Raw genomic sequence first — 27,208 nt, forward strand, 5'->3', positions numbered from 1 at the left:
TTATTCTGAGCAAGATTCCATCAGGTTCGCCAGACTGCCAAAGGTCTCCATGACACACAAAAAAAGTAAAGAATCCCTGATATGGAACAAGCATGAAGAACACAAAATGTCATCATACTATACTTGTCTGTGCTCCCAGAGAAGGGAACCAGAAGCAATGGGTAGAAAGCTGTAAAGACAACTAATTAGGATGTCAGGAAAAACTTCCTGCTAATTAGAGCTATTTAGATAAATGATGGGAGGTGGTGGGTACCCCTTCCTTTGAGCTCTTCAATCAAAGGCTGAGAAACCTTCATTTAGATGTGCTCTAAAGGGATTTAGGCAGTTGGGTGGTACACTGGATAGAGTCCCAGGACTGGAATTAGGAACACTCATCTTCCTGAGTTTAAATCTGGCTTCAGACACATATTAGCTGTGTGATCCTGGGCAAGTGACATAACTCTGTTTGCTTCATTTTCCTCATCTGTAAAAATGAGCTGGAGAAAGAAATTGCGAACAACTCCAATATCTTTGCCAAGAAGAATCCAAATGGGGGCATGAAGAGTCAGAAATGACTGAAAAAGGTTTGAAAAGAAAAAAATTCATTTCACATAGACTCAGGACTAGATAACCTCTGGAGTCATCCCTGAATCTCAGGTACCATGTATCTGTGATTTATTAGTCAACTAATAACCCAGACAAGATGATAACCACATGACTATCATGTTCTTTCTCAGAAAATCCTAAGGAAAGAGGAGAGAATTAGGGATAACTCAAATTAAAAAGACAAGTGCTTTTGGTGGGGGAAGCACTGTGGCTGAGCATTTAGAGTCACTACAATCACAGGATTGGAGAGTTGGAAGGAATGTCAGGCATCCCCTACTATAGCTCTGTCTATAGCCAGAATCTCCCTATGACTTCACTCTGTAACCACAAGAGGGAATCCTGGGCTTGGCCAGGTTCTGGGATCCTCCAGTCTACCAGAATAGAGCCAGGGAGAGGGTGAAAATCACAGAAAGTTCCTATGCTATAGAAAGAGCTTTGGAGTGGAAGTCAAGAGGCCTCAGTTTGACCCATGACTTGGCAATCAATTCACGTGATGACTTTTTTTTTGAGAGGCAATTGGGGTTAAGTGACTTGCCCAGGGCCACACAGCTAGTAAGTGTTAAGTGTCTGAGGCCGGATTTGAAGGCAGGTCCTCCTCAATCCAGGGCCGGTGCTCTATCCACTGCACCACTTATTCACCTCCTTGGTGACTTTTAACAAAGTATTTGACCTCTCTCATCCTTAATTTCTTCCTTTGGAAAATGATGGCATTTATAAAGATGATGTCTTTCAAAGCCCTTCCTGCTCTGACATTCTAGGTTTTAAGATCCCTCCCAGTTCTAAAATGTAGGTTCCAAGGTGCCTCTTAGCCCTGATACTGCCTGTTCTAGGGTTCTAAGGGCTCTAAGACATTCTCTGCTTCCATAATTATATGATTTCCATGACAGTTAAGGTGGGGGCTTCCCCAATATTCTTCTGCTGATAAAACCTTAAGAGAGGGAAAACCCACCCCTTAATACCAGACCCCTCACTGATTCCTGTAGATAAAACAAAATGAAGGCTGTCATTCAAAACACTTGAGGAGGTGCTCTACTGTCACTGAAGTCTACAGATGCCTTAACATGAATCAAGACCCTTCCCTTGGCTTCTGTTATGCACTTTCCCGCTGTATTTTAGGGGAAGCACTTTTTCTAAAAGATGCATTAAAAGAAAACAGCCTCTCATGCATCCTCGGGGACAAAACCACGGAGGATCTGACGCAAGCCCAAGGACAAAACATTTCCCCAGAGCTAAGGGATGCTTTTTGCTTTCAATCTTTCTATACGTAGGCCCAGCCTTTGAGGAATCAAAGGGAAAGTCAGGCCTGGGAGTGGGGGCAGCAGTGAAGCAGGCTAGGGGAGTGAGGAGGGCAATGCACAAGGACATTGAAAGCATCCAGTCTTCCTACAGAAGAGTTTGGGGAAAGGTCACTGAATGTAACAAATATTATTAAAGCCAATCACCTGGGGAACAGGAGGCAGGGAGTTGCCTCTTTCTTCCAGAAAAAGAAGCAGATAGACATAAAGAGAGACAAAGAGACATGGAAACAGAGAAGAGAAAGAGAGTAAGGAGAGGGAAGAAAGAGGCAAACAGAAGAGGGGAGGGGACAGAGACACCATGAAAGAATAACAGAAAGAGAGGAGAAAGATGCGAATGGGGACAGAAAGCCAGAGAAAAGGAAAGGGGGGACAGAAAGAAGTAGCCAGAGAGAAATAGAGAAACAGGAGGCAGAGAAGGGAAGGGAGGCAGAGATGCAGTCATGGAATCAGAGGGGAGAGGGACAGAGCTAGAGAGGGACTTTTAAAAGAAAGAAGAAAGGAAGGAAGGGAAGGAGGGAGGGAGGGAAAAAGAGAAAAAGAGAAGGGAAGAAATGGAGAAAGACAGAATGAAGAGGAAGGACAGAGACATAAAAAGGGATCAAAGAGAGGAGACACAAGGAAAAAAAGATAGAGGCAAGTAGGAGAGACTAAGTCATTGAAAAGGGAGAGAGACAGAGAGACAGAGATGATGAGACTGACAGGGAAAAGAGAGCCAGATGGAGTGGGAGAAGAGGAAGGGAAAGAGGGACAGAGGAGCCTGCTGAAGCTCTATTTATCAAAGGGAAGAAGGTGAATGTGTTTTGTTCTTTGCAGGTTAATATGCAAATGCCATTCTGATTTATTAACGGTCTCAAGCAGATGAGGTGATGATTAGCACATTTCCATATTTATAGGAAAGCAGCACGAAATTTCCGGATTTATAGAAAATCAGTTCTTCCCAAACAGCAAATTGGCCTATTATCGACACAGGGTTTTCTATCAACAGAGGACTGAGGTAATTATCCCAGGGACAATTTGTTATTTAGCTCCTTTTAAATATTAACCAAATTGGAGGCCCGGTTGGTTCTGCAGTGCCTGACTGTGCAGAACAGAAGCAAAATCTCTGAGAAGAGAAAGGCCTGATCCTCTGGCCACAGACCCAGGATCTCACCCAGTGACTCTGCGGAAGCTCCCATGGGGCCTGAAAGCACTTTCATTAGACTGGCCCCACTTTCTGGATTACTCTAGTGTTCACAGAGCACCTGCCACACCCCACCACTGGACTAGGCACCAAGGGGGTGTGGAAGGAATGGGAATTACAGACGGAGTCTAGATCACCATTCTCTGTCCTTAGAGTAGAAAAAAGTACTGAACTTGGAGTCAGAGTCCTGAGGTCAAGTTTCAACTCTGATCCTTCCTACCTTAGGGACATCACTTCCTCTCTGGCTTTCAGTGACCTCTCCTATAAAATTATAAAGATGGATCCCCTTCCAATTCTAAGTCCTCTTGTGGGGGTTCAGATCCACCACTTTATCATCTGTTTCATGAGGGGAATAGAAGGGGAAGACACTTCATATCTCTGAGACTCAATTATCCCATCTGAAAAATGGGTGTAATAAGACTTGCTTCTCAGGGCTGGCATGAGGGAAATGCTTTGTAATCTTTTATGTGCTATTGAATTGTGAACTATTTTTTAAAATAATAACAAAATGGGGCAAGTCTTCAAGACTCTAAGTTGCAAAGGAGGGAACCAATATGTATTAGTGGAAGGAATTTTCCTACTCCTTGGAGTTTCCCTTATCAGAGAAATCACAGGTTGGATCCAAAAACAAAATAGGGGGGTAAATGTACATGACCCAACTATGCTCCAGGGTATCCCAACATGGATGGGTTGGGTGTGTATGAACACTAGTGATGGTATCTTTGGGGGGGGGCAATGAGAGTTAAGTGACTTGCCCAGGGTTACACAGCTAGTAAGTATTAAGTGTCTGAGGTCAGATTTGAACTGAGGTCCTCCTGAATCCAGGGCTGGTGCCTTTTCCACTGTACCACATAGCTGCCCCACGTGATGGTAACTTAAAGCATGGAATGGCCTACTGTGGGAGGCAGGAAGTTCTCCCTCCATGGATGTCTTCTAAGAGAGATACTAAGACCATGCATCAGAAATATCACAACTGGAATTATTTATTCAGATACTTTTCGAGTCATACTACATGGGCTTGAAGGTCTCTTCCATCTTCTGGAATTTGATTTGACATACTTCACAGAGTTAGAGTTGGAATCAGGAAGATATGGGTCAAAGCCAACCTCTGATATTGACTATTTCTGTGACCTTGGATAAGTCAAGACCCTGGAGCCTTCATGTGTAAAGCAGGGACTGAGTCCATGATTTCCCTAATGTGAATGAAAAACCTCCATCCACCAGGACAACTTCCCTAAAACTTATGGGAATGCCTAGCTCTCTGGAACAAGAGTGACTTTCCCGGGTCACACAGACAGGACTTGAACCCAGGGTTCCCAAGGTGATTTGTTATATACTCAGCCACATAAAATTATAGTATCTCAGTGATATAAAATGAGGAGTGCCAGTCTTGGAGTCAGGGAGACCCGAGTTCAAATATGGCCTCAAACACTTACTATAAACATGTGTGACCATGGGCAAGTCATTTAACCCTGTTTGCCTCTGTTTTCTCAAATGGAAAAATGAGCTGGAGAAGGAAATGGAAAACCTTTCCAATGTCTTTGCCAAGAAAACCCCAAATGGGGTCACAAAGAGTTGGACACAACTGAAATGACTGAACAACAATAATTGGATTTGGTCAGGCTCAAATGAGACAATAATTGTATGTAAGGTGCTTTATAAATGATAAATGGTCAAAGGATATGAATAGGCAGTTTTCAGAAGAAGAAATCAAAGTTATCAATAGTCACCTGAAAAATTCTCTAAATCACTACTGAGAAATGCAAATTGAAACAACTCTGAGGTATTGCCTCATACCTATCAGGTTGGATAACATGACAGAAAAGGAAAATGATAAATGCTGGAGAGAATGTGGAAAAATGGGTACACTGATGCACAATTGGTCCAGCAGTAAACTGGCCCAATCATTCTAGAGCACAATTTGAAAGTATGCCCAAAGGCTATAAAAATGTTCATTCCCTTTGATCCAGGAATACCACTGATCTGTATCCCAATGAAATCAAAGAAAAGGAGGAAAGTCCCATATATACAAAAATATTTGTAACAGCTCTTTTTTTGTGAAGGCAAATAATTGGAAATTGGTAGAATGTCCAACAGTTGGGAAATTGCTGAATAAGTTGTGATATATAATTATGATGGGATACTTTGTGCTGTGAGAAATGATGTGGGGGTGGGGGGGTAGAGAAACCTGGGAAGATTTCTGTGAACTGATACAAAGTGAAGTGAGCAGAACAAGGGGAACATTGTACACAGTAACAGTAATACTATATGATGATCAACTGTGAATAACTTAACTATTCTGATCAATACAATTATCCAAGACAATTTCAAAGGAGCCATGATGAAAAATGCTCTCCACTTCCAGAGAGAGAATAGATGGACTCAGATTGTAAATTGAAGCATACCTTTTCACTTTATTTTTCTTGCTTCTTTATTTGCAACCTGGCTAATATGGAAATTTGTTTTGCATGACTTCATATGCATAATTGCATACCTTCTCAATGGGAGGGTGAGGGGCTGGAGAGAGGGAAAGAATTTGGAACTCATGTTCATTTTTTGTTTTTTAAGTTAACATTATACATGAATGAATGAATACATAAGTAGTTTAATTAATAACTAAATACAAAAAGAAAAGAAAAAAGGATAAGGGTATTTAGATGGAAAGATTCTAGGGAAGGGGAACAGCTCAAACAATGACATAGGGACAGGAAACACAAAGGTGGACACAATAGAAGGCAAGAGGTAGTAGAATGGTCACTCTCAGCATTGGGAACCTATGAGAGAACAACCGAGAAATAGATATAGATACAGATACAGACATAGACATAGATATATGTGTGTATGTATATGTATATATATATATGGGTGGGGGGTATGTATATATATGTATTTGTATATATGTATATATGTGTTATGTGTATATGTGTGTATAAATTATATATAATTTCATAGATAGATATATATGAACTATGGCTTTCTAGAAACTATGTGTACACACACACACACACACACACACACACACACACACACACACACACACATAGTTTCTAAAGAGCCAACCTCAAAGTCTGGGTTCAAGTCTTGCTTGTGATACATCTTGACTGTATGATCTTAGGTAAGTCATTTAACTTTTCAGTGATGTAAGCAACTCTCTAAGGCTCAGTTGTTGAGATGGTGCTGAGAGGTTCCTTTCCCAGGAGTTCCCTATGCTAGCGAAATCAGTCACTCCCTATCCCCTTTTTGCTAGATACAGTAGTAGTGACTGCAGATACAAGTCTATTCATCAAATAGTCATAAGGAATTTGCATTCTAATGGGTAGAGAAAAGATTTTAGATGTGGAGGACAAGCCCTAATAAACAGAGGTGATGAGAATTAATTGGGGGGGGTAAAAAATAAACAAATTGTGAAAGGGTAGAGGGCTCATTCATTCACCAAGTATTTATTACACATGTAGCAGGCACCATGCCAGGGATTGGGAATAGAAAGACATAAATGACAGGGTCCCTTCCCTCAAAGAAGTTATGTTTTGTTTAAGGTTTAAAGCAGTGGGGAAGAGGTAAGAAAATATAATTTAAGGAGGAAGAAAACACTGTTCCAGGAGGATGGGGAACAGCTTGGCATAAGAGGTAGTACCTAAGGGGACAGCTAGGTGGTGCAGTGGATAAAGCATTGTCCCTGGATTCAGAGGACCTGAGTTCAAATCCCACCTCAGACACTTGACACTTACTAGCTGTGTGACCCTGGGCAAGTCATTTAATCCTCATTGTCCTGGACCCCCCCCAAAAAAAAAGAGGTGGCCCCTATGTTGATCCTTGAAGGAAACATGGGACTCCAAGAGATTGAGATGAGTAGGGAGTGTCTTCCAAATTCTGGAAAAGAGGCCATGCAAAGATACAGAGGTGAGAATGGCAAGCAATTTGGTCTAATTGGAACAAAAGGTGCATGAAAAGGAGTAATAACAATAATCATGACCAACGTTTTCAAAGAACCTTAAGGTTTACAAAGTGCCTAACAAACACTGTTAAAACTTTAAATTTGGGGCAGCTAGGTGGCGCAGTGGATAGAGCACCGGTCCTGGAGTCAGAAGGACCTGAGTTCAAATCTGGCCTCAGACATTTGACACTTACTAGCTGTGTGACCCTGGGCAAGTCACTTAAGTCCAATTGCCTCACACAAAAAAATAATAATAAATAAATAAATAAACTTTAAATTTGCACTGACTTTTGGGATATCCTGTATTATCTTAGTTGATCCTCACAACAATCCTGAGTTGTTGTTAGTCATCTCTCAGTCATGTCTAACTCTCCATAACCCTTTTTGGGGTTTTCTTGGAAGAGATACTAGAATGATTTACTATTTCTTTCTCCAGTTCATTTTGCAGATGAGAAAACTGAGGCAAACAGGGTTAAGTGATTTACACAAGGTCACACAGCTAGTAAGTGTCTGAGATCAGTTCTGAAACAGGTTTTCTTCCTGAAACCCCCGCCTCAAGTCCAGTGCCCTAACCACTGAGGCACCTAAGTAACAAGAAATATCTCGAAAGGGAGCCGGGAGCCTGACTTGGTTTTAAATTGATGCTGAGGAGTTTATAATTCATTCTAGAGGTTATAAGAAGCCCCTGAAGATTCTTGAGCATGTCATGATCAAGCTTGTGCTTTAGAAAGGCCCATTTTGACAGCTGTATGAAGGATTTATCAGAAGGGAGAAATAAGAAGCAAGGAGATGGGCTAAGGAGCTCTTCAACAGACCAGATGAGAGGTAAAGACAAACTGAAGTAGGACCATTGTATAGCTGGTAAGAAGGGGACACATGTCCTACTGTGTGCAGGTCCAAATTTAAGGTTGAATTTAAAAGTGTGTCTAAAAAGTTTGCTCCTTACCCTAAGCTTCAATGGCTTTAACACCCAGTGGATTTTTGTATTGAAACGTTTCCCTTGATTTCATTGAATAAAATCCAAAAGCTCTATTATTATTAATGTCTTAAGAGGGGTCATTGTAATATTTCAAATTCACTCAAGGGCAGATTAAATAGCATGACAAGCAGAACTTTAAAAATGAAAGTATAGGGGCAGATAGGTGGTGCAGTAGATAAAGCACCGGCAGTTCAAATCCAGTCTCAGACACTTGACACTACTAGCTGTGTGACCCTGGGCAAGTCAGTTAACACCCATTGCCCCGCCAAAAAAAAAAAATAGAATTACATACTTACTGCAACTGGTATGAGACAGAATTCCTAATTTCATACTCAGTCCTATTTTTTGAATGTTTTGATTTATGTATGGAAATTCTCTATGGTTTTTAAATGCAGCATTAAATTAAAAATCCGAACACATTGTAATTTAGCTTTTTTGGAAGACCTTTAGTGACTGGGAACCTACTGTTTTCCAAAGCATCCTATTTTGTCGTGTTACTATAATTTATGTTATTTTCTTTACAACAGCTGATCTGCTTTCCAAAATTTGGACCCATTGTTTCTAGTTCTGTACAGCTACATCCCACCTATTTTTTTTTACTTTAAATAAAAATGTTTCTTTTAAAAAGCCCTATTATTTTTGCATATAATAATAGTACTCCCCAGCCAACATGCCCTACTAGCTTTTGGGCTACTCACTTTTTGCTCTCATGACTTCCTTGTCGATGACTAAAATAAATTCAGCAATGCCTCCCATGGCTCCAGAGGTGATGTAGTGGGTGCCATAGTCATTGATAAACTTGGAGTACATGCCATAATCATACTGGTCAGGGAGCTCAGCAATCGCCTGAAGTATATCTTCATCCAGGACGATGTCATCTCTTCTCATCCTGAAGTGAGCTGTCTGGGCTTTGGTATAGGTGCGGATGAAGCCATATTCCTGCCAACAAACATATAGCTCAGTGATTGTAGAGGGTTGGGTGGAATGGGGAGGAAGAAGGAGATAAATAGGGATGCTATGCATGCTATATTGTATTACCTGTGTTCACTCAATGAACATTGACTGAACACCTACTGTGTCTTTCAAATTATTCCAGGTACTGGTGGGGTGGGGTGGGGAGAGGAAAGAAACAAGGAATGGAAAGACAATGTGGTACAATGGAAAGATTCCTGGCTCTGGTGCTGGAGGACCTGTGTTCAAGTCCTGTGCGACCTTGGGTAAGTCATTTGATCTCAATGGGACTCAGTTTCCTCATCTGTAAAAAGAGGGAATAGGAGTAGATGATTTCTGAGATTCCTTCCTTCTCTAAGGTCTATGACTTTATGAATATATTATAACATGTCTTTAAACATCCATTGCTCCACACTATGGTATCTTGTAGTGGCAAATTGCATAGTTGGTGAGGTGTTTAGATGGCAAAAAGGACAGAGCACTGAACTTGGAATAAGGAAGACCTGAGTTCAAATCCTGATTCAGACATCTACTAGCTGTGTGACTCTAAACAAATAATTTAACCTTCTGGGCTTCACTTTCCTCATTTGTAAAATGTGCATAATAGTGTCTACCTCTCAGGTTCTTATGAGAATAAAAATAGATAATATTTTAATAATATTTGAGAATAAAAGGAAATTACAATATTTGTAAACCTCAACGTGCTATGTAAATGTGAACTATTCAAGTTAGAGGACCTGGGATTAAGTATTTAGCCCTTCTATTTATGAATTTCTAGTTTTTTCCTTCCACCCCAAGTGACATTGTGTTTATTTCATATATATTGTGTATTAAATTGTCTTGTTTCTAACCCTTATTCCATTTCTAACCTTTGTCACCTCACTCCTGGACCACTGTAATAGTCTCCTAATTGGCCCCATTGCCTGAAGTCTCTTCCAGCTCTAGTTCATCCTCCTCTCTGCTAAAAAGTGATTTTCCTAAAGTGCAGGTCTGACCATGTCATTCCCCTACTCAGTAAACTCCAAATTCAAATACTGACCCCATTATTGGGCATCTATATTCCTTTATAACCAGGCTTCTTCCTACATTTCCAGCCTTGGTGTGTAGTAGTTCCCTCCATGCCCACTCCATGGCACCAGACTGAGCTTCTTCCTTTACAGATTGAGGAAACAGAGACCCAGAAAAGGTAAATGACTTTTTCAAGGATCACTCAGCTGGGACAATGGGACATTGTTAGCATGGCACTTGATTTGCTGTCAGGAAGACCTGGGTTCAAATCCTGCATCAGATATTGACTAGTTGCATGATCAAGAACCAGTTACTTAACCTCCCTAAGCTTGTCTCCTCAACTGTAGATCAGGGGTAATAAATCTTGTAACATCTACTTCACAGGGTTGTTATGAGGCTCAAATGAGATAATTATGAAAAGCAGTTCACAAACTTCAAAGTCTATCTAATAGAAATGCCAAATATTTGCTATAGAACCTAGAACCCTTCACTTGCTACTCATAATGTAATTTTCCCCTGCCATGCCATGCTTGTGGAGAAGAGTAAATAAAAAGGACAAAATAGAAGGCAAAAAATAAAAAAATAAAAAATAATAATAGGGAAAATAAGGTAAGTTTTCCTCTATAGGAAAAGTGATATATGCATGCCATCTTCTCAATAGAATGGAAAGTTCTCGAGAGCAAACACAATTCTATTTTGCCTTTGAATCCCTAACTCCCAGCATAGTGATTGGCAGAGTAGGCATTTAATAAACCCGGATGGTTTGTGCTTCTGCTATTTTCTAGGCTCTGTGCTAAGTGCTAGGGATACAGTGGCAAAATTAAAACAACCTATTGTGAAGTGAGCAGAACCAAGAGAACACTGTACACAGAGACAGCAATATTGTTTGATGAAGAACTGTAAATGACTTGACTATTCTCAGCAATACAATAATCCAAGCCAATCCCAAAGGACTATTGATGAAACATACTATCCATCTCCAAAGAAAGAACTAATATTGATAGAACAGAATGATGCATGATCTTTTTCACTTTCTTTCATTTTTTCTTTTAATCAAATTTTCTTGTACAAAATGTCAAATATAGTAAGGTTTTACATAACCATACATGTATAGCCCATGTATGATTGTTTGCTCCCTCAGGAAGGAGGGAAGGGAAGAGGGATAAAAATTGGAACCCAAAACTATAAATAAAAATGCTTATTATTTTTTAAAAATTAAAACAAACCCTCCTTTCCAGATACACAGACAAAGTGTATAAATGAATACTTAGCCTAACAGTAGAATAATAGGATTTCAATCAGGGAGACACTAATGGTCACCTGGTCCACTCTCCATTTCTATCCCCAGAGGGGAAAGGTGATTTTTCCATGAACACATAGGGAATAAAGGTCAGAGCTAGGACTCAAACCAAGGTCTCTTGACTTTTGGTCCAGTGATAGTTCCAAGCATTACTTAGTCAGATTGATTCAGCAGTGAACTAGAAGGGGATTGGGGACTGAGAAGGAGAGATGGCATGAATTCTTAGTCTTGTAACTCAATTATCCTCATCATGATGATTTTGAGTACAGAAGTGTAATAAGAAAAACAAACAGGATTATGGCTGATCAGACATTTCCAATTACATGAGCAAATTAAGGGACAATCACTACTGTAGTGAGGGGGGGGGGTAATGCAATTAAGGTAATATGTGAATGCAAGTACCAGGAAGAAGGTTAGTAGTGAAGAGGCAATGAGCTAAGGGTCTGAATACCTACCTTTGATGTATACTGGGTCAGGTTCTTCAGGGAGCCTTTTCCAGATGCCCAGGAGAATCCCAAACCAAGGATTACAGAGTAGATGGGGATTCCAATGGAGAGTTTAGTAGAACTGAATTCTTCCTTATGTATGCCTGTGGTTAGCTCTTCAACATGACTATAAAAATGTGAATGGAAATCATATTGTGCCTGGGTCTGAAAGAAGACAGACACTTAGTGCCAATCAATACTCAGGGCCCCTTTCTTGATTTTAGTCAATTCAATTCAACATATGTATTAAGCATTTGTGATTTGCCAAACACTGAACTAGGCTCTGAGGGTACAGAGACAAAAATGAAAAAAATCCTTGCTCTCCAGTGGCTTCTACTAGGGGAAAACATTCACACAGATAAGTATGAGAGGCAGCGTAATGTAGCACAACAGCATCGGATTTGGAGTAGAGGAGACACAAGTTCAAATCCCAAATCAGAAACTGACTAGCTGTGTTGAGTATGGACTAGTCACTCTCTGAACCTCAGCATCCTCATTTGTAAAATAAAAGAAGGGGACTACATGTCTTCTAAGGTCCCTTCCCCCTCTCAACCTATGATTTATGATTTCAGTAAATGCAAAGTAATTTGGTGGAGGACACTAAAGACTAGAAATATCAGCAAAGATAGTTTAAGGGTCCTGGAGGCAGAGTTGAGGAGGGAGGGAATTCTCTAGGAATGGGGCACAGTCAGTACACAAACATAGAGGTGGGAGATGGGATATCATGAACAGCAAACAGCATTATTTAGGTCAGGTTGGCTAGAATTAGGGTGCATGAAGGGAGGAAATGTACAATCAGCCAGACTTCATTTTACCCCCTACTCCTCCCAACCATTTCTTCAGCACCAGCCTTTCCTACACATGTGTTGTCTTTCCACAACTGATTTTCTGGTTCTAGAATCACAGTCAAAGCGATTCTGACCCCCATGTTCCTGGAAAGGTTGTAGCTCTAAATCCCATGGCTCTACTTATCATGTCTTTAACTTTCTAAAACAAAAGCCCTTTCCCTGGGGATCACTCCCTTATACAGGAGGCTTCCCTCTTTTAGAAAGCTTAGCTTGAAAGCAGTAACTGGGATTTTTCCTTTAAAAAAATCTCCAGTGGGGCAGCTAGATGGCACAGTGGTTAAAGCACCGGCCCTGGATTCAGGAGTACCTGAGTTCAAATCCGGCCTCAGACACTTGACACTTACTAGCTGTGTGACCCTGGGCAAGTCACTTAACCCCCATTGCCTGCAAAAAAAAAAAAAAATCTCCAGTGCCTGTTACAATAATTGACCCAGAATAAAAATTTAATCATCTGGCTTTTGTTCAAAGACTTTCAGTGATATGGAATTGATGACCTCCTGAAATCTTTTCATACCTGTCAATATACATGTATGTTCTGTATTCCTATATATGTACAAGTCACCTCCCCTATTAGAATGCAAGCTTCTTGCGGACAAGGGCTACTTCACTTCTGTCTTTGTATTCCTAGCACCTAACCCAGTGCCTGGCTTAAAGAAGATGCTTAATTAATGCTTATTGGTAGATTAGGCAGCCCGTTCAACTTTTGTGTGGTTTTAATTGTAAGGGTGTTTTCTTTCCTAATGTCAAATCTAAATTTGTTTCTTTGTAACTTTCACCCCTAAGTGACAGGAATTATTATTATTAATAACAACAAAAGCAACTGTCATTGTCATCAATGACAACAGCAACAATGACAACAACATCCTCATCATTATTCTCACCAAACTTGCCTCACCTCAAATTGGTACTTAATGAAGTTGTACGGTCTACGGAAATACTTCTCATCATAATCAAGATTCTCACAGACAGCATCATATCTGAGGGATTTCCAGTCTCCGTTGTAGATGCGTTCACACCATCCCCCAAAGTAAGTAGGGTCATATACATTCATCTTTTCTTCGTGCGTCAGAATGTTAAACCTATAAGAAAAAGACGTCTAGTATTTCAACCTTAATGGTCTAACGCTTCATATTTTTTTCCAAATAAAATGGTGTTGGCATCCCATCCAAAGGTCTGGTCTCATGGACTCTGTGAACCTGAAAGGGACCCTAGATCATATATTCTTAGAGCTAGAAGGTAACTTAGAACATCAAATTTCAAGGCTGACATTGACATAGCAATTTAATATGTGCAAAGTGTTTTCCATACATTCTCTCATTTGATCCTCCAACTATCCTTTGAGAGAAGCATTGTTATTATAACCATTTCAGAGATGAGGAAATGGAGGGTTCAGCAAGTAAGAAGCAACTAGGTAGCATAGGGATAGAGTTCCAGATTCGAAGTCAGGAAGATCTGAGTTTAAATCTCTTTTAGACATTAACTAACTGTGTGACCCTGAACAGTTCACTTAATCTCAGCCTCAGTCTCTTCATTTGTAAAATGGAGAAGATAATAGCATCTATGTCACAAGGTTGTTGTGAGGTTCAAATAGCATGTTTAAAGTGATTTACATACCTTATAGTGCTATATAAATTCCAGCTATAATTATATTCATAATCTCCATAAAGTTCATTCTAAGAATGAATATACTATCTAAATATTAGCTATTTTGCTGTTAACTGACATACTGATTGTCACACACTTAGGAAGGGTCTGAATCAGGATTTGAATCCAGATCTCCATGACTCCAAGTCCAATACTCCCTCCTTTCAGCCATCCTAACTCATTAGAGGTTTGGGCTACAGGGTCTCCAAAGTTCTTCCAATTTCTAAGTGCTAGGATTTTTCCCACTTGTCCAACTTTTTGCCATGTTATAAAAATTTCCCTCACATCTAGTGCACGGGTTGGAGCTGTAGAGATAATATGTGTAAAGTACTCTTAGAACCTTAGAGTGCTATGGAGATGATGATAATGGCGATGGTGTTGATGGTGATGACGACAATGATGACGACAAAGAAACACGCTTGTATTTGGGGATGGCATCTGTTCCCAGCACCGCTGGCTGCCTTTAGTCCACTTCTGCAGACCTAAGCCACTGTTTGACGCATGCATAACCTCGCTCTGCTCCCTCATCTGTTACATTTATCTGGCCACATTGATCAGCCTCTCTCCCCAGCATTAGTGGGGAAGACACTCTGTAATCCAACGGCCCAGGGCAGAAAGCATACTTGACAATAGCCTTATGAGTCACAGTTACTTGGCAGTCATTACTCACCCCTGGGCTGCCATTTCTGATCCAGGGATAGGGTTGAATTCCAGGCAATCATTTTTAAGGATCCCAGCATCTTCACAGTCTTCCTCATCAGATGCATCATTACAATCTCGATCTCCATTGCATAGAAGGCGCCGCTTGATGCAACGACCTGAAAAAAGTGGGTCATGTAGTGGCCCCCTCTTTGGGACAAATCAACATTCTCTTAAGGCAATCCACTCCAGTTTTCATTGATTGATTGATTGATTCATTCTTTCTTTCATTCATACAAGAGTTTATTAAATGCCTCCTATGCTCAAGGCACTGGTAATACAAAAACAAATGAAACTTTTGGACAGCTTTGATTGTTAAGAAGTTTTTCTTTATATCAACCAAGGAAAACTTCTAGACATCTGATTCAGTGTACCCTTGAAGAAGATTGTGGGAGGAATGGGAGAAGAAAGGATGGATTCACAAATGATTCAGAACTGAGGATGGCTGCCTTCAAAAAGTAGAAGTCACTAGTTCCATGCCAACCTTGTAAGAGGTCTCTATTGAAGGACCTGATGGATCTGTGCTGGACCCAAGGCTGTTTCACATTTTTATCAATGACTTTCATAAGGCATAGAAAGTATCTTCATGAGGGATGATCTTTGCCATAAAACAGAAGCGAATAACAGAGTGGATTAAAAATCAGAATCCTACAAGGTGCTGTTTACAAGAAACACATTTGAAGCAGAGAGATACACACAGAGTAAAGGTAAAAAGTTGGAGCAGAACATATTATGCTTCAGCTGAAGTAAAAAAAGCAGGGGTAGCAATCCTTATCTCAGACAAAGCAAAAATAGATCTAATTAAAAGAGATAATGAAGGAAACTACACCTTGCCAAAAGATACTATGGATAATGAAGTAATAGCAATATGAAACATCTATGTGCCAAGTGACATAGCATCCAAATTCTTAGAGAAGAAGTTAAATGAGTTACAAGAGGAAATAGCAAAACTATACTAGTGGGGGATCTGAATCTTTCCCTCTCAGAATTAGATAAATCTAGCCACAAAATAAATAAGAAAGAAGTTAAAGAGGTGAATAGAATGTTAGAAAAGTTATATATGATAGATGTCTGGAGAAAATTTAATGGAGATAGAAAGAAATATATGTTTTCTCAGCAGTATATGGCACATATTCAAAAATTGACCATGTATTAGGGCACAAAAACATCATAGTTAAATGTAGAAAGGCAAAAATAGTAAATGCATCCTTCCCAGATAATGATGCAATAAAAATTACAGGTAATAAATAGCCATGGAAAGTTAGAATGAAAATTAATTGGAAACTAAATAATTTCATTTAAAAAAATGAGTGAGTCAAACAACAAATCATAGAAACAATCAATAACTTCATCCAAGAGAATGACAATAATGAGACAACATACCAAAATCTATGGGTGCAACCAAAGCAGTGCTTAGGGGAAATTTTATATCTCTAAATGCTTACATCGATTAAAAAGAGAAAGAGGAGATCAATGAATTGGGCATTCAACTTAAAAAGCTAGAAAAAGAACAAATTTTAAATCCCCAATTAAATACTAAATTAGAAATCCTAAAAATTTAAGGAGAAATTAATAAAATTGAAAGCAAGAAAACTATAGAATTAATCAATAAAACTAAGAGCTGGTTTTATTTAAAAAACAATAAAATAGATAAATTATTGGTTAATTTGATTTAAAAAAAGAAAGAAGAAAACTAAATTACCAGTATCAAAAATGAAAGGGGTGATTTCACCACCAATGAAGTGGAAATTAAAGCAATAATTAGGAACTATTTTGTCCCACTGTATGCCAATAAATTTGACAATTTAAATGAAATGGATAAATATTTACAAAAATACAAACTTCCCAGGTTAACTGAAGAGGAAATAAAATCCTTAAATAAGCCCATATTAGAAAAAAGAAGTTGAACAAGCCATTAATGAGCTCCCTAAGAAAAAATCTCCAGGGCCAGATGGGTTTACAAGTGAGTTCTACCAAACATTTAAAGAAAAATTAATTCCAATATTATACAAATTATTTGGAAAAATAGGTGAAGGAGTTCTACTAAATTCCTTTTATGACACAAATAAGGTGTTGATACCAAAACCAGACAAAGCCAAAACAAAGAAAGAAAATTATAGACCAATTTCTCTAATGAATATTGATGCAAAAATCTTAAATAAGATATTAGTAAGGAGATTACAGCAAGTGATCACAAGGATATTACACTATGACAAGGTGGGATTTATACCAGGAATGCAGGGCTAGTTCAACATTAGGAAAACTATTTACATAATCAACCACATCAATAAGAAAACTAACCAAAATTATATGATTATCTCAGTAGATGCAGAGAAAGCTTTTGACAAAATACAACACCCATTCCTAATAAAAACACTGGAGAGTTTAGGAATAGGGGGAGCTTTCCTTAAAATAATAAGCTGTATCTAACTAAAACCATCAGCAAGCATTATATGTAATGGAGATAAGTTAGAGGCTTTCCCAATAAGATCAGGGATGAAACAGGGACGTCAATTGTCACCTCTATTATTTAATATTGCAGTAGAAATGTTAGCTTTCACAATCAGAGAAGAAAAAGGAATTAAGGGAATTAGAATTGGCAAGAAGGAAACAAAACTATCACTCTTTGCAGATGATATGATGGTATACATAGAGAATCCTAGAGAATCAACTTAAAAATTACTTGAAACAATTAACAACTTTAGCAAAGTAGCAGGATGAATCCACATAAATCATCAGCATTTCTATACATGACCAACAAAGTCCAGCAGCAAGAGATAAAAAGAGAAAATCCATTTAAAGTAACAGTAGACAATACAAAATACTTGGGAGTCTACTTGCCAAGATAAACCCAGGAACTCTATGAACACAATTACAAAACACTTTTCATACAAATCAAATCACATCTAAATAATTGGGAAAATATCAATTGCCCATGGATAGGCCAAGTTAATATAATAAAAATGACAATTCTACCTAAATTAATTTATTTATTCAGTGTCATACCAATCATACTACCTAAAAATTATTTTATAGAGCTAGAAAAAATAATAACAAAATTCATCTGCAAAAAGAAGAGGTCAAGAATATCAAGGGAATTAATGAAAAAAATGCACAGGAAGGTGGGCTAGCTGTACCAAATCTGAAGCCTTACTATAAAGTGGCAATCATCAAAACTATTTGGTACTGGCTAAGAAATAGAGTGGAGGATCAATGGAATAGGTTAGGCACAGGAGACACAATAGTAAATGACTTAAGTAATATACTGTTTGATAAACCCAAAGACTCCAGATTCTGGGATAGGGACTCAGTATTTGACAAAAACTGCTGGGAAAACTGGAAGATAGTATGGCAGAAACTAGGCACAGACCAACATCTTACACCTTATACTAAAATAAGGTCAAAATGGGTACATGATTTAGACATAAAAGGTGATACCATAGGTAAATTAGGAGAGGAAGGACTAGTTTACCTCTCAGATCTTTGTAAAGGACAACAGTTTGTGACCAAACAAGAGATAGAGAATATCATGAAATGCAAAATGGATGATTTTGATTACATTAAATTAAAAAGGTCTTGTACAAACAGAAGCAATGTGTCCAAAATTAGAAGGGAGACTGAAAGCTGGGAAACAATTTTTATAGCTAGTACTTCTGATAAAGGCCTCATTTCTAAAATATATCGGGAACTAAATCAAATTTATAAAAATCCAAGTCATTCCCCCATTGAGAAATGGTCAAAGGCAATTTTCTAATGAAGAAATCAAAGCTATATATTGCCATAGGAAAAAATGCTCTAAATCACTATTGATTAGAGAAATGCAAATTAAAATAACTCTGAGGTACCCCCTGACACCTATCAGATTGGCTAATATGACAGAAAAATAATAAATGTTGGAGAAGTTGTGGAAAAATTGGAACACTAATGGTTTGTTGGTGGATCTGTGAACTGATCCAACCACTCTGGAGAGCAGTTTGGAACTATGCCCAAAGGGCTACAAAACTGTGCATACACTTTAATCCAGCAATAGCCCTATTGGGTCTTTCTTTCCCAAAGAGATCATACAAAAGGGAAAAGAACCCACATGTACAAAAATATTTATAACTGCTCTTTACGTGGTGGCAAGGAATTGGAAATTGAGGGGTTGCCCATCAAATGGGGAATGGCTGAACAAATTGTGGTATATGAATGTAATGGAATACTATTGTGCTGTAACAAACAATGAGCAGGTGGATTTCAGAAAAACCTGGAAGGACTTGAATGACCTGATGATGAGTGAGATGAGCAGAACCAGGAGAACATTGTACACAGTATCAACAACATTATGTGTTGATCAACTGTGATGGACTTGATTCTTCTCGGCAATACAATGGTCCATGATAGTTCCAAAGGACTCATGATGGAAAATGTTCTCCAATTCCATTAAAAAAAGAACTGTGGAATCTAGATACAGATCGATTCATGTTATTTCTATTGTTTTTTGTTGTTGTTGTTTTTCTTTTTTGAGGTTTTTCCTTTTGGCTCTGATTCTTCTCTCATAACATGACTAATGCAGAATTATGTTTAATGTGATTGTACATATATAACGTATATCAGATTACTTGCTCTCTCGGGGAGGTGGGAGGGAGGGAAGGGAGGGAGAAAAATTTGAAACTAGGAATCTTATAAAAACAAATGTTGAAAACTATATCTAAATGTAACTGAAAAATAATAAAATATTTATATGGAAAAAAAGAAAGACAGTATCTTCATGAAATTTGCAGATGACATATAAATAGGAAGGATAGCTAGCACAATGAATGATTCAACAGGATCTGAACAGGCTAATGCACTGTGCTAAACTTATTATGATGAAATTCAGAAGTTTTTCACTTGAGTATAAACAATCATCACACATGCCACACATAGAAAGCCTGACTAGACAGTAACTATTCTGTAAAGGATCCTGGTGTCTGACCTGTGAGCACACTATGAGTCAGAAGCATGATGTAGCAGCCCCAAAACTGATGTGATCTTGGGCTAGGGCTGCATGGAGAGAGCTAGTGATCCTTTCCCCAAAGACAATGAAGTAATAGTCCCACTGGACTCTGCTCTCCTTAGACTTCATTTGGAGTATTGTGGTCAATTCTGGGTACCACAGCTCAAGAAAGGCACTGATAAGAGGGACAGCATCCAGAGAAAAGTCTTAAGTCCATACTTATGAGGATTGGTTGAAAGAAATGGAGGTGCTTACTCTGGAGGAAAAAAAAAACTCTGGATAGATTTGTGTTCAAGCACTCCAAGGGCTGTCTTATGGAAGAGGGATTAGCCTTTTTCTGCTTTGACCCAAAGGGCAGGAAGAGAAGCAATGGTGTGCGGGGGAGGGGACAATGTGGAATTGTGGAGAATGCAAAAAACAAAACAAAACACATACTTAGGCTTGATGTTCTTAAATCCAGAGAGCATAACTGTCTGGCACATGGTAAGTGCCTAACAATATTCTATTGTCTCTCTTTACACACACACGTGTATATACATACATATATGCCCATATATATATGCCTATATATATATGTTGTATACATACATGTGTGTATATGTATATACACATACATATGCGTAGAAATACACACATAAGCTGCACTGTACCTGCTCGCCCCTCTTTGTGTCCTACTCACCTGATTCCTTACACTGGAAATCATGGCCACACTGGGTTTGTTTTATACAGGCCTCCGGGCTGGTGCAGGCTGCCTCATCCCAAAGGTCACCACCACACATGGTTCCCTCAAACTTGGATGGTTGTACGAGATTTCTGTGTCGATACTAAACCAGATTTTTAAGAGGAATTTCTCGGCATCTTTTCATCTTACAACAGGAACAAATCAGCTAGTATCTCAACACAAGGTCTTGTGCTAGGTTCTCCAGGTGATACAAAAATGACCAAGACTTGGTGCCTGCCCTCACTGTGCCTAGAATCTAGTTGGTGAGGAGGGAGGATTAGACATTGGCCAAAGGAACTGGAGAAGCAAATACTTGTGAAATACATGAAAAGAAAAATAATAAACTTCCTACAACTTCTAATCCTATAATGATAATTTTAGTAACCAGGTGACATGAGATGATAAATGGAATTCTAGTCATGATGTTCAAAAGAACCAGGTTTATCCTGCTTTTGATACTTCCCAGCTTTATGACACACGCAAGTCACCTGTCCTCCCTCTGAGCATCAGACAACTTAGAGGATTGAGGTCAAGGGCTGGATAGGACCTTGGGGTAGTCTACTCTCACCATCTTATTCTACAGAGAAGGAAACTGAGGCCAAAGACATTGGCTTATTCAATGTCACATAAATGATAAGTATCCTAAGGCAAATTTGAACACATGTCTTCTGACCCCAGACCCAGGGTTCTTTCATTGTACCTCACTATTCTCCAACTCACTAAGGCTATGGTGACCCAGGTGTCCCCCAAAAGTGGTTCTCATCTGGCACCTAAGCTTTCTTGAGGTTCTAAAGCAAGCAGATCTTAGTCTTTGTATCCCTACCCCAGTTCCTACCATAGTTCTCTGTACACAGTGAGGGCTCAGAAAACATTTATGGAAATGATTTGCATTCCAGGGTGACCAAATGTAAGCACCCAAGGAGTTAGCGTCCACCTAATAAATGTTTGTATAGTACAAAGAGCACCCAGTTCCTAAGTCAGAGAGCTGGCTTCTAGTCTTGGCACTATGATTTCCTAGCTTTGTGACCTTAGATAAGTCCCCTGACTCCTCTGAGCATTTCTTCCTTCCTTTATAAGATGGGATAATATTCCTCATCCTGCTCATCTAACTGGATTTTTGGTAGTGAATATAAAGTTCTTTGTTACCAGAAAGCACTACATCATGATAACTCATAGACAAATATACATTTAAATAAGTCTACTAATGCAAATTCAAATACTCAGATTGAGCTGTGATCTTTCATTCCAAAATGTAAAGTGAAACCCATCCATGGCATGTTACACATTGACAAAAATAAGAACGAGAAATAAATGTCTGAGGATAGTTTTGAACTCAGATCTTTCTGACTCTAGGCCCACCACTCCTGCACCACCTGGCTGGATCATAGATCATCTGAGCATTTACATGTCTCTATCTTATATTTTATCTGAACTTGTAGCTGAACAACCTCCATCAGCAGCTATTCTGCAGCTTAGCATCTTAGGTTAAGGGTCTGACCCACGATCACATAACCAACATGGGGCAGAGTTGGGACTAGCCTCAAGTGTCCTGACTCTGAGGCTACCTTTCTTTCCATTACCTCACACTCCCTTGCTATGACTATGTAACACTTTTTTTAAGTTGGCAGTCCCCTCCACTTGGCCTTGAAATAAACCCAGGAGCTAAATAGGATAGCTGTACTCACACACCCATTTCTGTACTGAGGAAATTGACAATCAAGAGAAGATAATTAACCCAACTAGCAGCACTTGAACCCAAGCCAGCACTGTCCCCACTCTGTCATGCCACCTCTTAGAGAAGCGTGAACTGTTCCTATTAAGTGAAAGTCAGGATGATGCCAGAGATATATAGAGTCAGGCTCAGACTTGGGAAGAGTGAGATTCAAATCTTCCCTCTGACACATCTTGGCTGTGTAATCATAGACAAGCCATGGGACAAACCACCATTTCCTTCTTAAATCTCTATGGCCATACATTAAGGAGTAATTGTTGATCTGTATTGGCCCAGGGAGTTTCTATGCAAGGAGCTCTCTGTATAAGTCAATCAGTCAGTCAACAAGCATTAATTACTATGTTCCAGGAACTGTGCTAAGCATCAGAGCTACAAAAAAGGAGCAAAAGACAGTCTCTACCCTCATGGAGCACACAATCTATTGGAGAAGACAACAAACAAATAACCATATACCAACAAGCCTTCTTCTTCTTTTTCGTCTTCTTCTTCCTTCTTCCTCTTCTTCATCATCATCATCACATTATTTTCATCTTTAGCTTAGAAATTAGCCTTTCACAGCTCCCTACCTACTATTATTCTTTATATCTAGTGCTTATAGATCTATTGCCCAGGTAGATAAAAAGATTAATTTTGTCACCAAATGAAAACAGATAGATTTGGATTTATAGTCTATGGAACCTCTAGAATATAAATTCCATGAGGACAAGGAAGTCCTTTGTATACTCCCTGCTCTGCATGGTGTCTGCACACAATAGAAACTTAATAAATGTTCACTGATTGAACTTACTAAAAGTAACTTAATATCTTTGCAATTGTTATTATTGTTATAATTGTTTATTTGGTTGGTTGTTCTTTGGCAGAGCAATGAGGGTTAAGTAACTTGTCCAGGGTCACACAGCTAGCAAGTGTCAAGTGTCTGAGTCCAGATTTGAACTCAGGTCCTCCTGAATCCAGGGCTGGTGCCCTACCCACTGTGCCACCTGGCTGCCCCCTATTGTTATAACTTTTGATAGTGCTAATACTAAATATAAAGAAGAGATTTAGCAGAGATGGGTTACATGTCCACTTCTACCCAGTAAACTGTCCTACCATTAAAATCTTTCTATCCACACTTTCAGAAATGTTTCCATTTCTCTGAGGCAGGGGCCCAGTAGGTGAAGGATGCAGTTGCCCAGACCCTCTCCTCTTCTTCTCTCCTTTGTCTGCCTCTTGGCTTCCTTGATGCTCATTAGCCAAGTAAGCAGAGAATGGCAGATGAGGTTGATTTGAAAGCTGTCCATTTGCCTCCCAGTTAAGCAGCTGTGATAAAGAGGTTTATAACCTGTGTCGTAGGAGGTTGTAACTAATGGCCAATTGGGGACTGTGGGCAGATCTTAATTACCCACCCACTCCCTGTCCTTGTTGTGATAAATAAAGCCCTGATCCCTGTATAGTGGCTGGGTTACCAGCCTTTCTCTCTTCCAGGCTGGACAATGGCCCAGAAAGATCCCACTGCCAAATCAATTGAAGGGGTATAAACTATTTCCCAGGGAACTAGGGTGTCGAGGGCAAGAGTGCACAGCTTCTGGTGGGCAGCATTCCCTACACAACGCAAGAGTCTAGACTAATTCCTTCTGTCCCTGAATCTTTCTCCATCTCTGTGAGAAGAATAGAATGTTACATGACATACCTGAAAACATCCATCACAGAAAATATTTATCAAGTTTACTCTGTGTGATAGAGGATTGTGAAACACCCCCATAGACACCATTCATCCATTCAAAGAGCATTCATCACACGCATTTAATCAGTTCCATAGAATAGACACTTAATATGTGCACAGTGCCTGGCATATAGTAGGCACTAAATAAATGCTTGTCAGCTGACTTGAGTGAATAGATATTTTCTCACCCAAAATGTGCTTAATGGAGGACCCTGCTCTCCACTTCATCTTGTGCCCAGATATTCCATGTTGTTGCGTGTCTTTACTTGGCTGAGGAGTCAGACCTGAGAGTACATCCCATGGGGCAACTATATGGTCTCTTTCCTTCTCTGATGGTAGCTGAAGAGCATGAGCTGATGGTAGGCACAAGGAGAGGGGAAGAGGAGACAAATCTTCAAGTTTTCTCTGTTCTAAAAATCCCTAGTTTCCCTAACTGATCAGGCCTTCCACTCTTCTGGCTAGATTCTTCTAGATCAGGGGTTCTTTACTTTTGGGAGGTCTTAGGCCACCTCGCCAATCTAGCAAAGCCCTCCTCAGAATCATATTTATTGCCTGTATTCATTATAGGGTGAAATAAATTTTAGCTATGTTAGTGAAAATATTTAATTTTTCCCATCCAAATTTATGGACCCCCTGAAATTAATCCATGGACCCCTCTTTAATGGACTGAATGCTGGTCAGAAGTCAGAAAGACTTGAGTTCAAATCCAGACTCAGAAATTTACTAGCTGTGTGACCCTGGGAAAGTCACTCTCTCAGCCTCAGGTTTTCCAACTAAAAAATGGAGATGATAATAGGACCTTTCTCCCAAGGTGGTTGTGAGCATCAAACTGAGATAACATCTGTAACGTTCTTAGCACAGTATCTGGCATAAAGTGTTACCCAGATGCATGCTTAATAAGAACTTATTTCCTTCCTTTTCCCCTCCCCTTCCCTTTCCCCTGTTCTAGACACTTAAAATATCAATAAGTTTTCCTGATTATTTTTTTCTCTTCCTACTCTTTTTCTGTTCTTTCTTTTAAAAATGGTTTATTATAAAGTTCTGGGGGTGAGATAAAGGGGAAAATTTAGGCAATATAGAAACAAGATATCAATACAATGAATTTTTAAATATGTGGCACCTAGAATTAAATGCAGCACCCTAGTTGTGGTTCAGTCAGTGCTGAGTGCAGAGGAACGTCCTAGTCCTGAATTCTATGCATCTCAACGCAGCCTACAATCAGCTTAGCTTTTCTGGGCTGCTGTATCATACTATTAGCTCACATGGAAGGTTCAGTCCACTAGATCTTTTCCAAATGAATTGATGCTTAACCATCTCTCTCTCATATTTTACTGTGACATTGATTTTTGTTATTCAATGTAATTGGACCAACTTCAGCCCAGTGCTCTAACTCAAGATCATGACTCATAAGAATTGATTTAACTGACTGGGACTGCTTGGGGTGAGGGGGAATGGAGCAAGATAGCTGTCTTTGTCAAGTGTTTGGAGGGCTGTCATGTGGGGAAAACTTCAGACTTATTTCCCCTGACCCCAGAAGCAAAACCAGGAGCATGGATTAGAAATTGCAATAAGACAGATTTGGACTTGATGGCAGGAAAAATCTTCCTTACAATTAGAACCACTGAAAAGTGAAATGGGCAACCAGAGGAGGTGGTGAGTTTTTGATCACTGGAGGTCTTCAAAGGAGGCTGGCTGACTGTCAGGTATTATTTGGAATAGAAGGTCTCTGAAGTTCCTCATTCCTGTGAAATTCAGTATTTCTGAAATCTAATTTCATCTTCAAACTGCTGGTTTCTTCTGCTCAAATGCTTATCTCTGGTGGGGTGGTTCCCGAGGAAGAACATTACTGTGCAAAAGGACGTTGGCTGTATTCCACTGAAATAATGACCGAAGCTTAATAAATACAAAAAAATGTCACTCTAAAGAAAGGTCAGTCTTATTAGCTCCAGGAAAAAGTGATTCAATTATGATCCAAACTGTAAGCCCTTCATCTGAGTTATCTCCAAAGGCAACAATTGAGAAAAAGTAGTTTAGAAAGTCAGAGGAAAATGAGAATTTTAACAAAGTTCTTTTTATAAGGGAAGCCTCAGATATGGTATATGTCCTTTAGGGTTATAGGACATGGCTTTGGAATTAATGGAACTAGTTTAAATCTTGACTTTTTCACTTACAAGCTGGGGGGCATTGGGCAAGTCACTTGACTTCCTGAAGACTCAGTTTCCTCATTTATAAAATGAAGGCTTTGCAGTCCTTTCTTTCTCTGCATTTATAATGATCTAGCTAAGTGGTGCAGTGCATAGAGTACTGACTCTGGAGTGAAGAGGATCTGAGTTCAAATTTGGCCTCAGACACTTGACTAACTGTGTGACCTTTGGCAATTCACTTAACCTTGATTGACTCAATTATCCAGGTCCATCTCCACTCATCCTTATGTATATCTTGCCATTGAACCCAGATGGCTCTGAAGGAGAGAGTGAGGCTAGTGACTTTGCACAGCTCTCCCTCATTTAATTCCAATTCACTGTAAGTAATGACATCACCTCCTGATGTCATAGTCCTCCTCAGGAGTGAAGGACAACCAACAACAACAACAACAACAACAACAACAATGATCCTATAATCTGGAATGGGATGGGTGGGAGTTGAAGAGAAGCACATGCATGTATGTATGTGGGTATCTCTGTGCATGGATATGGATATATATGTATTGTGTGTATGCATGTATGTATATAGTATATGATTGAATTTTTTTCTAGAACCTAGTACAGTACTTGATATGTAGTAGGTGTTTACTTATAGATTGATTACTCCCAATCCTGCCAGACACACTGGAGCCAATTCATCTTCCAAGTAAAAGTCCTTAAGATATTGGAAAATAGTTATTGTCTCCCTAATTATTTTATTCTCTAAGCTGAATGCAACCCCTTCCAGTTCCTTTAACCAATCTTCATGTGGTATGGACTCCAGTCCCTTTCACCATCCTGGCTGCCTTTCTCTGGGCATTCTTGAGTTCATCGATACCCTTCCTAAAATATGGCACCCAGAACTCACCCAGGACCAAGTAAAAAGGGATCATCACTTCCTTAGTGTTAGGACAGCATGACTCTTAATACATCTTAAGATTCAATTCACGGGGCAGCTAGGTGGTGCAGTAGATAAGAGCC

General features: G+C 39.3%; 1 protein-coding gene across 4 annotated transcripts in view; it reads right to left on the reverse strand.

Annotated features, from left to right (window-relative positions):
• Nucleotides 1-27,208, reverse strand: part of C8A (complement C8 alpha chain) — a 106,263-nt gene that overhangs the window by 67,647 nt on the left and 11,408 nt on the right. For all 4 annotated transcript variants that reach the window (XM_044005271.1, XM_044005273.1, XM_044005272.1 and 1 more), the window contains 5 exons: nucleotides 20,569-20,713; nucleotides 14,883-15,030; nucleotides 13,464-13,647; nucleotides 11,691-11,885; nucleotides 8,675-8,915 (listed from right to left, as the gene is read on the reverse strand). In XM_044005271.1, the coding sequence (XP_043861206.1) occupies nucleotides 8,675-8,915; nucleotides 11,691-11,885; nucleotides 13,464-13,647; nucleotides 14,883-15,030; nucleotides 20,569-20,713 (913 nt within the window). The remainder of the gene's footprint in view (nucleotides 1-8,674; nucleotides 8,916-11,690; nucleotides 11,886-13,463; nucleotides 13,648-14,882; nucleotides 15,031-20,568; nucleotides 20,714-27,208) is intronic.

The sequence above is a fragment of the Dromiciops gliroides genome, chromosome 4 (assembly GCF_019393635.1).
Source record: "Dromiciops gliroides isolate mDroGli1 chromosome 4, mDroGli1.pri, whole genome shotgun sequence".
In the NCBI taxonomy this organism is placed as follows: Eukaryota; Metazoa; Chordata; class Mammalia; order Microbiotheria; family Microbiotheriidae; genus Dromiciops; species Dromiciops gliroides.